At 40.9% G+C, this 16,072-nt stretch overlaps 1 protein-coding gene across 1 annotated transcript in view; it reads left to right on the top strand.

Moving 5' to 3' along the window:
• LOC147003413 (NACHT, LRR and PYD domains-containing protein 4E-like) overlaps nucleotides 1-14,996 on the top strand; it is a 46,312-nt gene extending 31,316 nt beyond the window's left edge. The window contains exons 7-9 of the mRNA XM_085840987.1: nucleotides 9,001-9,171; nucleotides 10,946-11,116; nucleotides 14,915-14,996. Of these exons, the coding sequence (XP_085697113.1) occupies nucleotides 9,001-9,171; nucleotides 10,946-11,116; nucleotides 14,915-14,996 (424 nt within the window). The remainder of the gene's footprint in view (nucleotides 1-9,000; nucleotides 9,172-10,945; nucleotides 11,117-14,914) is intronic.
• The last annotated feature ends 1,076 nt before the right edge of the window (nucleotides 14,997-16,072 follow it).

Below are 16,072 nucleotides of genomic sequence, written 5' to 3'. Positions count from 1 at the left end.
AAAGGGGTAAGGAAGAAAATGAAAATGCATGTATAGTGTGCTTTTTCCTCTTATAATGACTTTGTAAAGCCCACTAAGGTGTCATATAAGATATATATTTGAAAACATTAAAAGTATCCAAGATTCCCCAGCAATAAAAAGAAAGAAAAAAAGGTAGTTTAAAAGTATAAACCACTTGAGGTCTCTAAAAATACTGAATTTGTGTTTAAAAATCTGTTGGAAGAGGGAAAAATCTGTTTTCTCCAATGAAATGACACTGAGTATATTGTCCACACTCCAGGGCATGCCCCATACTCAGGCATACTCATTTGTCAACACAAAATGTTTTGTGGGCTTCTTTCTTTTTTTTTTCCAAACTTGGTGAGAATGAGATCCTACCTCAAAAAAAAAAAAAACAAAAAAAACAACCAAACAAAACAAAAAACAAAAGCAAAACAAAACAAAAAAACCCAAAACAAAACAAAAGTAAAAAGTATATGGTAATTACAAAAACCCTGCTGAGGTCCAGCTCCAGCCTAAGGAGGGTTCTGAGAAAGGCACGAATGGGAACAGTGCGGATTCATTAGTGACTCAGGGTCAGTAGTAGCTGCAAGCTGTCAGTTCAGGTGCTCTCTCTGTTCCCTGAAGATTCTCATCATTCTTTCTTCTCCTTTCTGGTCAGAGAACCTGAACCCAGCCTTTAATTTACTAAAGCTACATCATCAAGGCTTTGATCGTTGTTAGTAATCTTCAAAATTCTTTTTTAAAAATATTCAATTTTATTTGTAATGCACTTTTATACTCCATATTCCATTCCCCGCCCCTCCCCATCCACCCTCCGACTGCTCCACATCCCACACCTCATCCCCACCCCACCCCACCCCACCCCACCCCACCCCACCCCACCCCACCCCACCCCACCCCACCCAATCTCCATGTGGATGCCCCCACCCCCACCCCATCTGACCTCTAAACTCCCTGGGGCCTCCTGTCTCTTGAGTGTTAGATGCATCTCTGAATGAACACAGACCTGGAAGTCCTCTACTGTGTGTGTGTTGGGGGCCTCATATCAGCTGGTGTATGCTGCCTGTTTAATTAAGACTGCTAGTCCTCCTACAGAATCACCCTTCTCCTCAGCTTCTTTCAACCTTCCCTAATTCAACAACAGGGGTCAGCTGCTTCTGTCCATTGGTCGGGTGCAGATATCTGCATCTGACTCTCTCAGCTGCTTGTTGGGTCTTTCTGAGGGCAGTTATGATTGATCCCTTTTTGTGAGCTCTCTATAGCCTCAGTAATAGTGTCAGGTCTTGGGACCTCCCCTTGAACTGGATCCCACTTTGGGCGTGTCACTGAGGACCTTCTTTTCCTCAGGCTCCTCTCCATTTCCATCTCTGTAATTCTTTCAGACAGAAACAGTTATGGGTCCAAGCTGTGACTGTGGGATGGCAGCCCCATCCCTCACTTGATGTTCTGTCTTCCTGCTGGAGGTGGGTTCTATAAGTTCCCTCTCCCTACTGTCAGGCATTTCGTCAAAGGTCCCTCCATATGAGTTCTGAGAGTCTGTCACTTTCTAGATCTCTGGTACATTCTGGGGAGTCCTCCCAACATCCTATTTCCTGAGGTTGCCTGTTTATATTCTTTCTGCTGGCCCTAAGAGCTTCAGTCCTTTTCCCTCACCCAATACCAGATCAGGTTCCCCTCTCCCCCGACATTCCCCCAACCCTGTCCACTTTCCCTCCCAGGTCCCTCCCTCCCTTCACACTTGTGATTGCTTTTTTTCTCTCCCAAGTGGGACTGAGGTGTCCTCACTTAGGCATTTGAGCTTGTTGAGCCTTTTGAGTATTCTGTATGGTTTTTTTTTTTTGTTGTTGTTTTTGTTTTTTGTTTTTGTTTTTGTTTTTGCTAATATCCTCTTATTAGTGAGTACATGCCATGCATGTCCTTTTGGGTCTGAGTTACCTCACTCAGGATGATATTTTCTAGTTCCATCCATTTGCCTGCAAAAGTCAGGATGTCCTCATTCTTAATAGCTGAGTAGTATTCCATTGTGTAAATTAACCATATTTTCTGAATCCATTCTTCTGTCATGGGACATATAGGTTGTTTCCAGCTCCTGGATATCACAAATAAGGCTGCTATGAACATAGTGGAACACATGCCCCTGTGGTATGGTGGGGCATCTTTTGGGTATATGCCCAAGAGTGGTATAGCAGAGTCTTTAGGTAGATCTTTTTCCAATTTTCTGAGGAACCTCCAGATTGATTTCCAGAGTGGTTGTACCAGTTTGCAATCCCACCAGAAATGGAGGATTGTTCTTCTTTCTCCACATACTCTCCAACATGTGTTGTCACCTGAGGTTTTGATCTTAGCCATTCTGATTGGTGTAAGGTGGAATCTCAGGGTCCTTTTGATTTGCATTCCTCTGATCATTAAGGACTTTGAGCATTTCTTTAGGTGTTTCTCAGTCATTCGAGATTCCTCAGTTGTGAATTCTCAGTTTAGTTTTATACCCATTTTTTTTATTGGGTTGTTTGGTTTTTTTGGTGGTTAGCTTCTTGAGTTCTTTATATATATTGGATATTAGCCCTCTATCGGATGTGGGGTTAGTGAAGATTTTTTCCCAATCAGTAGGTTGCAATTTGTCTTATTGATTCTGTCCTTTGCTTTACAGAAGCTTTCCAGTTTTATGAAGTCCCATGTATCAATTCTTGATCTTGGAGCATGAGCCATTGGAGTTCTGTTTATTAAATTTCCCCCTGTGCCAATGGGTTCAAGGCTCTTTCCCACTTTCTCTTCTATTAGATTCAGTGTATCTGGTTTTATGTTGAGGTCCTTGATCCATGTGGACTTGAGCTTTGTACAAGGTGAATAATATGGGTTTATTTTCATTCTTCTGCGTACAGACAGCCAGTTAGACCAGCACCATTTAGAAGATGCTTCCTTTTTTCCATTGTATATTTTTGGCGTCGTTGTCAAAGATCAAGTGACAGTAACTGTGTGGTTTTATTTCTGGGACTTCAGTTCTATTTCATTGATCAACATGTCTGTCTTTGTACCAACACCATTCAGTTTTTATCACTATTGCTCTGTAGTAAGCTTGAGATCAGGGATGGTGATTACTCCAGCTGTTCGTTTATTGTTAAGAATTGTTTTCACTATTCTGTTTTTTGTTTTGCCTTTCCAGACGAACTTGAGAATTGTTCTTTTCATGTCTTTGAGAATTGTTTTGGGATTTTGATGGGGATTGCATTGGATCTATAGATTGCCTTTGGAAGGATTGCCATTTTTACTATGGTAATTCTGCCAATCCATGAGCATGGGAGATCTCTCCATTTTCTGAGATCTTCTTTGATTTCTTTCTTGAGAGACTTGAAGTTATTGTCATATAGGTCTTTCACTTGTTTGATTAGAGTTACCCCAAGATACTTTATACTATTTGTGGCCATTGTGAAGGGAATTGTTTCCCTAATTTCTTTCTCAGCCTGTTTATCCTTTGTATAAAGGAATGCTACTGATTTATTTGAGTTAATTTTATGTTTGGCCACTTTGCTGAAGTTGTTTATCAGCTGGAGAAGTTCTCTGATAGAATTTTTGGGGTCGCTTATGTATACTATCATATCATCTGCAAATAGTGATACCTTTATTTCTTCTTTATCAGTTTTTATCCCCTTGATCTCTTTTTGTTTTCTTATTGTTCTAGCTAACACTTTGAGTACCATATTGACTAGATATGGGGAGAGTGGGCAGCCTTGTCTTGTCGCTGATTTCAGTGGGATTGTTTCAAATATGTCTCCATTTAATTTGATATTGACTGTTGGTTTGCCATAAATTGCTTTTATTATGTTTAGGTATGGGCCTTGAATTCCTGATCTCTCCAATAATTTTAACATGAAGGGATGTTGTATTTTGTCAAATGCTTTCTCAGTATCTAATGAAATGATCATGTTTTTTTCCTTTGAGTTTGTTTATATAGTGAATTACATTAATGGATTTTTGTATAATAAACCAACCTTGCATCCCTGGATGAAGCCTACTTGATCATGGTGAATGATGGCTTTGATATGTTCTTGGATTTGGTTTGCAAGAATTTTATTGAGTATTTTTGCATCAATGTTCATAAGTGAGAATGGTCTGAAGTTCTCTTTTCTTGGTTGGGTCCTTGTGTAGTTTAGGTATCAGAGTAATTGTGGCTTCATAAAGTGAGTTATGTATAATTCCTTCTGTTTCTATTTTATGGAATAGTTTGAGGAAAATTGGTATCAGGTCTTCTTTGAAGGTCTAGTAGAATTCTGCACTAAATCCATCTGGCCCTGGGTGTTTTTTGGTTGTGAGGATTTTAGTGACTTCTTATATTTCCTTGGGTGATATGGACATGTTTAGATAGTTTACCTGGTCTTGCTTTAACTTTGGTATGTGGCATCTGTCTAGAAAACCATCCATTTCATCTACATTTTCCAGTTTTGTTGATTTTCCAGTTTTGTTGAGTATAGGCTTTTATAGTAAGATCTGATGATTTTTTTGAATTTCCTCTGTTTCTGTTGTTAGGTCTCCCTTTTCATTTCTGATTTTATTAATTTGGATACTGCCTCTTGGCCCTATAGTTAGTTTGGCTAGGGGTTTATCTAACTTGTTGATTCATTCAAAGAACCAGCTTTTGGCTTTGCCGATTCTTTGTATTGTTTTCTTTGTTTCTATTTGGTTAATTTTTTTGGTTAATGTTTCTATTTGGTTTCTATTTTGGTTAATTTTGGCCTAATTAATTTGGTTAATAGTGAAAATAGTTTCACTATTTTCCTCCTTCTACACCTCTTGTGTGAGTTTGCTTTTTTTCATTCTAGGACTCTCAGCTGTGCTGTTAACTTGTTAGTGTAAGTTCTTTCCAGTTTCTTTAACAGGGCACTTAGTGCTATGAACTTTCCTCTTAGAACTGCTTTCATTGTGTTCCATAGGTTTGGGTATGATGTGTCAACATTTTCATTAAATTCCAGGAAGTCTTTAATTTCGTTCTTTATTTCCTCCCTGACCAAGTTAGCACTGAGTAAAGAGTTGTTCAGTTTCCCCGTGTATGTGGTATTTCTGTAGTTTTTGCTGTTACTGAAGACAAGCCTTAGGACATGGTGATCTGATAGGATGCATGGTATTATTTCAGTATTCTTGTATCTGTTGAGAGTTGTTTTGTGACCAGTTATATGGTCGATTTTGGAGAAGGTACCATGAGATGCTGAGAAGAAGGTGTATTCTTTTCTTTTAGAATGAAATACTCTGTAGATATCCATAGATATGTTAAATCCATTTGGTTAATAACCTCTCTTAGTTTCACTTTGTCTCTGTTTAGTTTCTGTTTCAATGACCTGTCCATTGCTGAGAGTGGGATGTTGAAATCTCCCACTATTATTGTGTGGGGTTCAATGTGAGTATAGAGTTTTAGTAAAGTTTATTTTATGAATTTGGGTGCTCTTGCATTTGGAACATAGATGTTCAGAATTGAGACTTTCTCTTGGTGGATTTTCCCCTTGATGAATATGAAGTATCCTTCTTCATCATGCTTGATAATTTGAAAGTCCATTTTATTGGATATTAGGATGGAAACTCCTGCGAGTTTCCTTGGACCATTTGCTTGGAAGAGCTTTTTTCATCCCTTTATTCTGAGATAGTGCCTGTCTTTGTTGTTCAGGTGTGTTTCTTGTATGCAGCAAAATGCTGAACCTTGTTTGCATATCCAGTCTGTTAGCTTATGTCTTTTTATAGGTAAGTTGAATCCATTACTATCAGGAGATATTAAAGGGGGATGACTGTTGGTTCCTGATATGTTTGTTTTTGTATGTGGCTTTATGTGCTTATGGCTCTCTGCTTATGACTTTGTTGTGAGATGCTTAATATCTTGTCCTTTCTTTGGTGCAGGTATATTCCTTGTGTTGGAGTTTTCCTTCCAGGATCCTCTCTGTAAGGCTGGGTTTGTAGATAGATACTGTTTGAATTTGGTTTTGTCCTGGAATTTTTTGTTTTCTCTATTTATGTTGATTGAGAGTTTTGCTGGGTATAGTAGCCTGGGCTGGCATTTGTGTTTTCTTAGAATCTACATGACCTCTGACCTGGCCCTCTGGCTTTCATAGTCTCTGTTGAGAAGTCTGGTATAATTCTGATAGGTCTACCTTTATATGTTACTTGGACTTTTCCCCTTGCAGCTTTTAATATTCTTTCTTTACTCTGTGCATTTAGTGATTTGATAATTATGTGACAAGAAGATTTTCTTTTCTGGTCCTATTTATTTGATGTTCTATAGGCTTCTTGTACCTTTATGTCCATCTCTTTCTTTAGGTTGAGGAAGTTTTCTTCTATGATTTTTTTTTAAAGACATTTTCAGGTCGTTTGAGCTGGGAATCTTCATTCTCCTCTATTCTGATTATTTTTAGATTTGGTATTTTCATTGTGTTCTGAATTTCCTGGATGCTTTGGGTTAGGAGTTTTTTGTTTTGAATATTCTTTGACAGTTCTTTCATTCTCCTCTACTGTATCTTCTACACCTGAGATTCTCTCTTCTATCTCTTGTATTCTCTTGGTAATAATATATCTGTAATTCCTGACCTCTTTCCTAGGTTTTCCTTTTCCAGGTTTGCCTCCATCTGTGTGTCCTTTATAGTTTCTACTTCCACTTTTAGGTCTTGCATTGCTTTATTCAATTCCTTCAACTGTTTGCCTGTGTGTGTGTGTGTGTGTGTTTCTTTCAGTGAATTATTTATATCCTCCTTAAAGGACCCTATTATATCCATGAGATAGGATTTTAGGACAGATTCTTTGGTTTTCAGGTGTGTTGTTGTATTCAGGGCTTGCTGTGGTGGTAGAGCTGGGTTCTGGTGATGCCCACATGTTTTGGCTTCTGTTGCTTATGGTCTTGCACTTGCCATTCCCCTGGTGTTTGTTGATCTGGGTGACTGTATGGAATCTGCCTCTTTTGTCCCTGCGTTGCTTCGGGTTTCCTGGTATGCTTGTGGCCTTGGCTGTATTAGACCTGTGGGGCCTTCCAGGGCCAGAGAAGCTGCTGATCTGTTGCACTGGCTGCAGTTGATCTCCTGGGAGGCCTTCAGACTATTGGATCTTCTGTGGAGCTGTCAAGCTGTTGTCCAACTGTGCTGAGCACAGCTGGTTCTCAACTGCTCTGGGTTCAGAAGGTCCTCAACTTCTCTGATTTCAGAGGGTCCTCTAGGATGTATCAGGATATGGAGTCTTCATGGGAGCAGACCAACTAGGAGTCTGCCCCAGCAGAAAGGGTCAGGTAGAAGGGGTGGGAGGGATGGAAGGAGTGGGAGTGGTATTCAAGAGGGCAGGGATTTTGGTAGGTGATGTGTCCCAAGTTCACCAGGCTTCCAGCAGCAGCCCCAGGACTCAGGGTAGTGTGGGAGGGGCGTTCTTACCAACTGCTCTTGAGTGCAGCGGGTCCTCTTGGATGGATTGGGATATGGAGTCTTCACCTCTTCAAAAATTCTTAAATTTACGTAAATTCTATGAATCCCCGATCAATAGTCCCAACCCCAATTTCCTTAAAGCAGAAACTAAACACAAAGCAAAAGCATATTTCCTTATAGGTTTATACATCTTGTTCTTCATGGGTAGCTGGGCACAGCTCTTGTGGTTTCTTAGTACACCAGACAGCAGTCTTTAGTAACGATTTTCATGGAAAAACAGAAAGATGACAGACTCCTATAATTAAAATGATTCCTTACAAAGTTTTAAATTTATATAAGTAAAGTGGTTAGCTCTCTTTAATATCAAGATGTAGAACTGTTGGCTCTTTCAGTACCCAGGCTGCCATGCTTCCTGCCATGATGATAATGGACTGAACCTCTGAAACTGTAAGCCAGCCTCAGTTAAGTGTTTTCTTTTACTTTAAGAGTTGCCTGGGTCACATCTCTTCACAGCAATGAAACCCTAACTAAGACCCTTCTGTAACTCCAGTTCTGGGAAACCTGATCACCCCTTCTGGCCTTTGTAGGAAACTACTTTCATGTGGTAGGCACAATTTTTTTAAAGTAGTGTCAGATTCACACCAGAATTTGAGAAATCAGAAAGAGAATGGGCTCCTCAGAAACAAGCCCATCCACTGGTTTTCATATAATGCAAGTGATCCAGGATAGTTCAGGAAAAGAGCTGGTTCAACAAGCATTCCCAGTCAGCCACCATCCGTGAGGATACCTGAGTCTATGACACCATGCCATCTTTCTTCCCTTGATGTAAAGGATAAGCCTTGAAAGCTGTACAGTAGCCACCCCTACCCCTGTGTTATCCATGGTTTGGGTTACCCATAGTGCCCCACTCCATTTTCATACGGGTTACCTATGCTCAAAGTTACTCATGCTCAAAGGCATTACTTAACATAGTGTTGTTCTTAACCTTTAAAAAGATTGTTTTGCTTCATCTAATGTGTGTGTGTGTTTCTGAGTGTTTGTGTGTGCAAGTGCCTGAGGAGGCTGCAAGAGAGAATTGGATCCCCTGCAACTGGAGTTCCAGGTGGGTGTGAGCTGCCTAACATGGGTTCTGGCAAACAAACCCGTGTGTTCTGTGACCTCTGAGCCATTTCTCCAGCCCATGTTTTAACTTTCATTACAATGTATTGCAATTCATCTTCTACACCATTGTTAGTTATCCTAGTGTGCCTGATCTATTCCACTGTCGTCAATGGACTATTGAGGACATGGTGTTTTCTTTTCTTTTTTTCTTTTTTAAGATTTATTTATTTATTTCATGTATGTGAGTACACTGTTGATGTCTTCAGATACATCAGAAGAGAGGGCATCTGATCCTATTACAGATGGTTGTGAGCACCATATGGTTGCTGGGAATAGATCTCAGGACCTCTGGAAGAGCAGTCAGTGCTCTTAACCGCTGAGCATCTCTCCAGCCTGAGAACATGATATTTTCTGAATCTCTGAGTGCTGTCTGCAGTTACAGACATCACTGGGCCTTGTGAAATGCTTCCTTTTCAGATCAGGGAATAACCACAGTATTGTGATTTTTCTCTTACAGTGTGAGATATTGTCTCATCACCACTAGTGGTTGCCAGGACCTGGCTGAAGTCTTGAGAAACAACCAGAACCTGAGGAACCTACAGGTTTCAAACAATAAAATAGAAGATGCTGGTGTGAAGCTCCTGTGTGATGCTATAAAACATCCCAACTGCCACTTAGAGAATATTGAGTGGGTGTCACCATGGTCATAGCTGTGTCTTTGAGGGTGGTAAAAATGGGCAATTAATGTTTAGAAAAGTAAATTAAAAGTCCATAAGGAGGCTGGAGAGATGGCTCAGATGTTAAGAGCACAGTCTGAGCTTCCAGAGGTCCTAAGTTCTATCCGTAGTGACCACATGGTGGCTCACAACCATCTGTAATGAAATCTGTTGCCCTCTTCTGGCCTGCAGGCATACATGCAGGCAGAATGCTGTATACATAATAAATAAATCTTAAAAAAAAAAAAAGAATACTATAGGTGGGCTGGTGTGATGGTTCAGCAGTTAAAAGCACTGACTGCTCTTCTAGAGGACCCAAGTTCAATTCCCAGGACCTACATAGGACTTCAGAACTGTCTATGATTCCAGTTTCAGGGGACCTGACACACCCATACAGACATTGATACAGGCAAAATACCAGTGCACATAAAATAAAAATAAATAAAAATTTAAAAACTTCATAGGCAATCTAGGTAACATAGTAGTTAGCAGTAGTTTATTTAGTAACCTATTCCAAACCTTCAAGCCTGAAAGCAGAAAGCTTTTACTGCTGACTGATTGCTAATCTAGCCGGGTATGATTTATCTTTACTGGGCATACTTAGAGAATTGATCATCTAGGGGACTGTAATATGGGCCAGCCTAACTGTTGGGAATGGAGGCAGGAAAAGGAGATGGTGTGTGGATAGATGGATGGATGGGGAGATGCCAAGTTGATGAAATGAATGCATGGTGGGAGGGTGACTGATGGTTGTATGCAATGAATAGATGTTTATTACAGATGGATGCATATTTAGTTGGGTGAGCCCATAGATGTTTGGATAGATCGATGCATTGGTGGGTGAGTGATTGATGGTTGTAAGTATAGATATATGCTTGTCTTTCCTGATGCAAGCCTGCATAGATATATAGCTCTTACTTGGAAAGGAGCATATATGGATACTGGATGGATGATTGGATAGGTGTAGGAATGGATGTCCACTGGAGATGACAGGAGTGACCAGACCACATCGCATTGACTTATTTGTGTGGACTGATATGGCAACTGCTTTGGCTGCCATGACAAAAATAGACTGACTGGCTCATACAGTAGGGATTTATTGATAAGCACAGTTGCAGAGGTTAGAAGTGAGATTACACATCACCTGGGATGGATCCTGAAGAGCACCAAACAAGGACTATGTTCCAGGCATTTTTCATTGACTTGAAAATGGTTGTCTTCTTCTTGAGTCTTCACAGCTATACAAGATTAGATCCAACTCTATTGTCCTCATTTTAATTTAATTCCCTCTGTAAAGACTGCCTGAAAATCCATATTCATAGGATACTGGAGATTAGGACTTCAACATAGGAATTTTGACAGCATATAGTTTAGTCCGTAGCAGAATGAATCTCAAGAGTTCAAATCAAAAATTATCAAGGTGCTTGAGGTATAAGCTCAGAGCTCAGCAACCCTTGTCCCCTGCTTCGCTGTAGTACACAGTGTGAGGTCCAATTTTATCCCAGCTTCAAGGGCTGGGACAGCAGGCCATTAGTGGAACTATTAGTTCACCACAGACATGGATACTGAGAATGAGCAATTGTAGTCTCATCTGCCAATAAAGGGAAAATTTGGTATCAGGAACCCTGGGCTTTTAAGAACCTGTCCTCAGAAGCTATGGAGTGAGCATACTCTAGATCTAGACTGAGCCACCACCCACCCACATGCCTTCTCACCCTGACACAGAACTATTCTTGTTTGTTGCAGATTGGAAGCCTGCGCACTAACTGGTGCCTGCTGTGAGGACCTTGCTTCTTCTTTTGCCCACTGTAAGACCCTGTCGGGAATCAACCTGCAGGAGAACACCTTGAACCACAGTGGATTGGTTGCACTGTTTGAGGCTATGAAACAGCAACAGTGTACTGTGCATTTACGTGGGTGAGCTGGCCTCTGTTCTCTTTGGTGGGAAGAATCCTTAGGGATAAGAAGGGATAAATTGAGATCTGAAATGCACTGCTAACAATATGATAATTTTACATAGAAATCAGAGCTGGGGGCATGACTCAGGCCATAGAGTCCTTGCCACACAAGTATAAGGGGCCAGGGTTTGATCCCCAGAAACTACATGGAAAAAGCCAGGCATAGAGTTTGTATTTATAATCTCAGTAATGGAGAGAAAGAGACAAGGAGAATCCTTATCTCCCTGGCCAGCCAGTCTAGTCAAACTGGTGAATTTCAGACCAAATGAGAGGAACTCCATCTCAAAAATCAAGGATGATACCTGAGGTTAGCCTCTGGCCTCTGCCTACTTATACACACACATGAAGATGCAAGTTAATTCAATAATAAGATGGTCACACCAATAATAATCCTGCCAATGCTACACCAGTAAGCATATCTTATCATGAAACCCCACCTCTCACTGAGGGGCTATAGGTAGGTGAATGGTGTTTGGGGGAGGGACACCATAAAATATTTTTAAATTCAAGTTAAAAATAAATTCAAGTTATGCTCTCTCTCATGGTGATGCTGTTACAGGAATATTAGATTAAGTATAAAGCCCTTCCTTGCCTTCTGACTGGTCAGAGCCTAAGTACTGGTGATACTTGGTACTGTTGTAAGGAGAATGTATAAATATGGTTGTAAATACAACTTTACTTATGCAGACAGTCCTGACTTAAGATTGTTTGGATCTACAATATGAAGGCATGTTCAATCATTCACTTTTTTCTCCAACACAGTAGTCATTAATTATATGAGATAACATTTTTAACATTTCAGTATTTTAATTAATATTGTCTTTATATTAGGCGATTTGATTTTTGCCCACCTGGAGCCTAATGTGAGTGCTCTGAGAAACTTTAAGATAGACTACGTGAGCTATGGTGGTCTGCTTGTAGATAAAGGTTTATATTGTGTTTTGTCATATAAATATGTGATTCGGAGTACTTATATAAGCACACGATATTTTATAAGTATGAGATACATAATATACTATTATTTTTATAATACTCAGCATTTATCTCTGTTGTTTGTTTTTCCCCCTATGGTCTTCAAACCCTTATGAGATCAAGGTGATGTTTGTGAAAATGTGAATTCAGGTGCACATGTGTGTATACATTATGTACATAAACATAGAGACCAGAGGAAAACCTATAATGGCCATCCGTCATCAGGTGCCATCCACCTCAGTTGTTTTTGAGATGGGAACTCTCACTGGAAACTAAGAGTAACAAATTCTGTAAGGCTGGTTAGCCATCAAGTACTAGGAATCTGTCAGTCTCTGCTTCCTTGCTTCTTGGACCACAGTCATATGCCACTATTTACAGCTTGTTGTATGTGCTGGGAAGTAGCCTCAGGTCCTCATGTAGTAAACACTTCACTGGGAGAACCATCTCCCCCGGCCCTCAAGATCAGGGTCATTTTAGGTAGTTATTTAAGCTACTCATTTCTAGGAAAGTGAAACCTTATAGAGTTGTCCAACCTTTTGCATTGCAGTGTGGCACATACAGAGTTCACACTCAAAAACTGTTCAGTCTGTGTACCAAAAAAATTATTTTGAGTAAACTTAGACTTTTGTGCTAGCCCTTTTCATAGCTACCCTCATCTGTGTGTGGCTCATGGGTGACAGGGTGAATATGCCTATGAGATGCTGAGTTCAATTGTCTATAACTCTTCTCTCCTGGAAGGAAGACACAGGCTCACTTCCTTAAGATTTACTCTTACCAATTGCCTTGTCCCCTCCAAGTGTTGAGTGCCTGCGAGATTTCTTTCTTACTTGGTGTTGGCTGGAGGTTGACAGGGTACCAAGTGGGAGTGGATGCATAACAAAGCAGAAAGAAGTGAGTTATCTGTCATTTACTGAGTCACCCAGATCTGCATCTGATTACAATTCAGCCTTGTTTACCTGCACCCTGGGGCAAGGTCTCCATTCCTCTGATTTGATCTGCAAAGTAAGAGTTGTTCTTTAACATGAGAAATTCAAAACTATATAGGTGTCAGATAATGTGATAGGTATTATGAAACCAAGTAAGTTTCCTCTTACTCCACTATGGAAAGTCTCAGAAAGACATGTACTACAACTAATATAAGCCCTAGTACATGGTTCATTCCTACAGGAAAAACCTACTTAAAAATACACATAACATGATTGTTTGAATGAAAATGTCTTCTCCTATTTATTGGCTCAGATGTTTGGATATGTGGTCTGCAGTTGATATTGTTACTTTGGTAGGGTTTGGAGGTGTGTGCTTGCTTGAGAAACTATGTCACTGGGACAGCCTCATACCATACCCAGTGAGTTTTCTCTGCTTCATGCTTGTATGTGGGCACTCAGCTTCCTGCTCCTGTAGCCACCCTTCCCTGCCATCATGGTGATAGACTTTTATCTCACTGGACCAGTAGGGGTTTTAGGCAAATAGACCTTTTCTTCTGGAAGCTGCCTTGGTCATGGTGTTGTATCACAATAATAGAAAAGTAATTCACATAGAATGAAAACAGACAGGAACCAGGATTTGAGAGAGGGGAGGGAGGAGGGAGAGAAAGAGAGGGGGGGGGGACGGAAGTAGGGAGAGGGGGGGGAGGGAGGGAGGAGAGGGAAGGGATGTACATACATGAGAACAGTTACTGGTTGGAGCTTGAAAACACATCAAGTCTTTTCCAAGTCTTCTATGCAAAACCCTAAGAAGGAGTTGGTACTTGTAGGAAGCACTGGAAGTGCCACCATTCTGAATGTTGAAACCAAATTGAAATAAACCTCAGTTAGAGTTCACAGCACAGAGATGGTCAGAGCAGAAGCTCCGAAGAGGATCAGTCAAGTAAAATACTTGCAGCAGAAGTCTGAGGACCTGAGGTCAGATCTTCACCGTCCACCTAATAAACTTGATTGTGGTCTCATATGTCTGTAGCCTTAGGGCCAGGGAGGAAGGTGGAGATAGGAGGCTCCCTGAAGCTCACTGGCCAGCCAGTCTATGAATGGCAGGTTCAGTGAGAGACCCTGTCTCACAAAGACAAGGTGGAAAACAATTGAAGACACCTGACATTGACCTCTGGCAGGCAGGCATGCATGCTCATATACACATACACGCATGGGCAGACCAACAAATTAGGTTTTTAAATTTCATTTTAAAAAAATTTATGTATGGGTATTTTACTTGCATGTATATTCTGGCTTGGAGGCCAGAAGTTGGTATCAGGTCCCCTGGAACTGAAGTTATAGATGGATGTAAGCTGCAGTGTGGGGAACTGAACCTGGGTCCTCTGCGGGAACAGCCACTGCTCTTAACCAATGAGCCATCTCTCCAGTCCCCAGATTAGTTTTAAAGGAAAAGTCTGAATGTTAAACATGTATCAGCACACCATATCATAGCATGTCTATGTCACCCCATTTAGAGGCAACAGCAGAGTCACCTGAACTTGGCCTTGGAAAAAATTATGGAGGGAAACTGTGATGTCGGAGAGCAAAAGGGAAGGTGTGGAGAAATGGCTCCTCAGTTAAGCATTTGCTGCTCTTGCAGAGGACTCAGTCTCGGTTCCCAGCATCATCTGACATGGCAGCTCACAACTGCTCTCACCCTATTCCAGCAGGTCCAGTGACTTCTGACTCCCACAGGCACCTGCACACATGTGCTGCCCAGAGATTCACACAGGCACGTGCACATACATAAATGATTTTAAAAAATTAAATCTTAAAAGAAGAGCGAATTAATTAAAGCTTTTTTTTTTTAATCTTTCTAGACTTCGAATTACTGACTTTGATAAGGAAACCCAGGAGTTCCTGATGGCCGAGAAAGAGAAAAACCCATACTTGAGCATCTAAGCAGTGTGTAAGGCAGAAGCAGAAAACAAGGGTGGATGTTCTGGTGTGAGAAATATGGCTGTATTCTGACCTCGAACTGCCTCAAACTACCTCCAAAGGAAAGAGAGCAGGATCCTTAATTTGACCCATTGTATACTAAACTTACAGATCACTAACATTCCAGTGAGATACATACAGTTTCTTTACCCCTGCCCCCTCTACCCCCATTCAGATGTGTTTTGCAAGATAGATGTGGCTTTTTGTTTGCACTACAGATTAAAACAGGCCATTCAAAGACAATTAGTGTAAAATGAATGCCTTATAATGACAGTTTTTCCACACTGGTATCTTAAGCATCGAATAAAATCTTTAAATGAATCTTTGCTTTTAAAGAAAAAAATTATCTTTAAATGATTTGGAAATCTCTCTTTTTCAATTGGATATTTTCTTCATTTACATTTCAAATGTTATCCTCTTTCCCAGTCTCCCCCCTCCCCAAAACCCCTATCCCATCCTCCCTCCCCCTGCTTCTATGAGGGTGTTTCTCCACCCACCCACATACTCCCACCTCTCTGTTCTCAGTTGCCCTACACTGGGGCATCTATCAAACCTTCATAGGACCAAGGACTTCTCCTCCCATTGATGCATGACAAAGCCATCCTCTGCTACATATGCAGCTGGAGCCATTTGTACTCCTTGGTTGATGGCTTACTTCCTGGAAGCTCTTAGGGGACTGGTTGGTTGATACTGTTGTTCTTCCTGTGGGGTTGCAATCCCCTTCAACTCCTTTGGTCCTTTCTCTAATTCTCCTAATGGGGACCCCACACTCAGTCCAATGGTTGGCTGCAAGCATCCATCTCTGTATTTGTAAGGCTCTGGCAGGACCTCTCAGGAGACAGCCATATCAAGTTCCTTTTAGCAGGCACTTCTTGGCATCCACAATAGTGTCTGAGTTTGGTAACTGTATATGGGATGAATCCTTAGATGGGAGAGTCTCTGGATGGCCTTTCCTTTAGTCTCTGCTCTATACTTTAACTCCATATTTGCTCCTGTGAGTATTTTGTTTTCCTTCTAAGAAGGACCAAAGCACCCACACT

This window comes from Mus caroli, unplaced genomic scaffold, assembly GCF_978045245.1.
Source record: "Mus caroli unplaced genomic scaffold, Mus_caroli_1 scaffold_8, whole genome shotgun sequence".
NCBI classification, from domain to species: Eukaryota; Metazoa; Chordata; class Mammalia; order Rodentia; family Muridae; genus Mus; species Mus caroli.
This window is presented reverse-complemented; position numbering and strand designations above follow the sequence as displayed.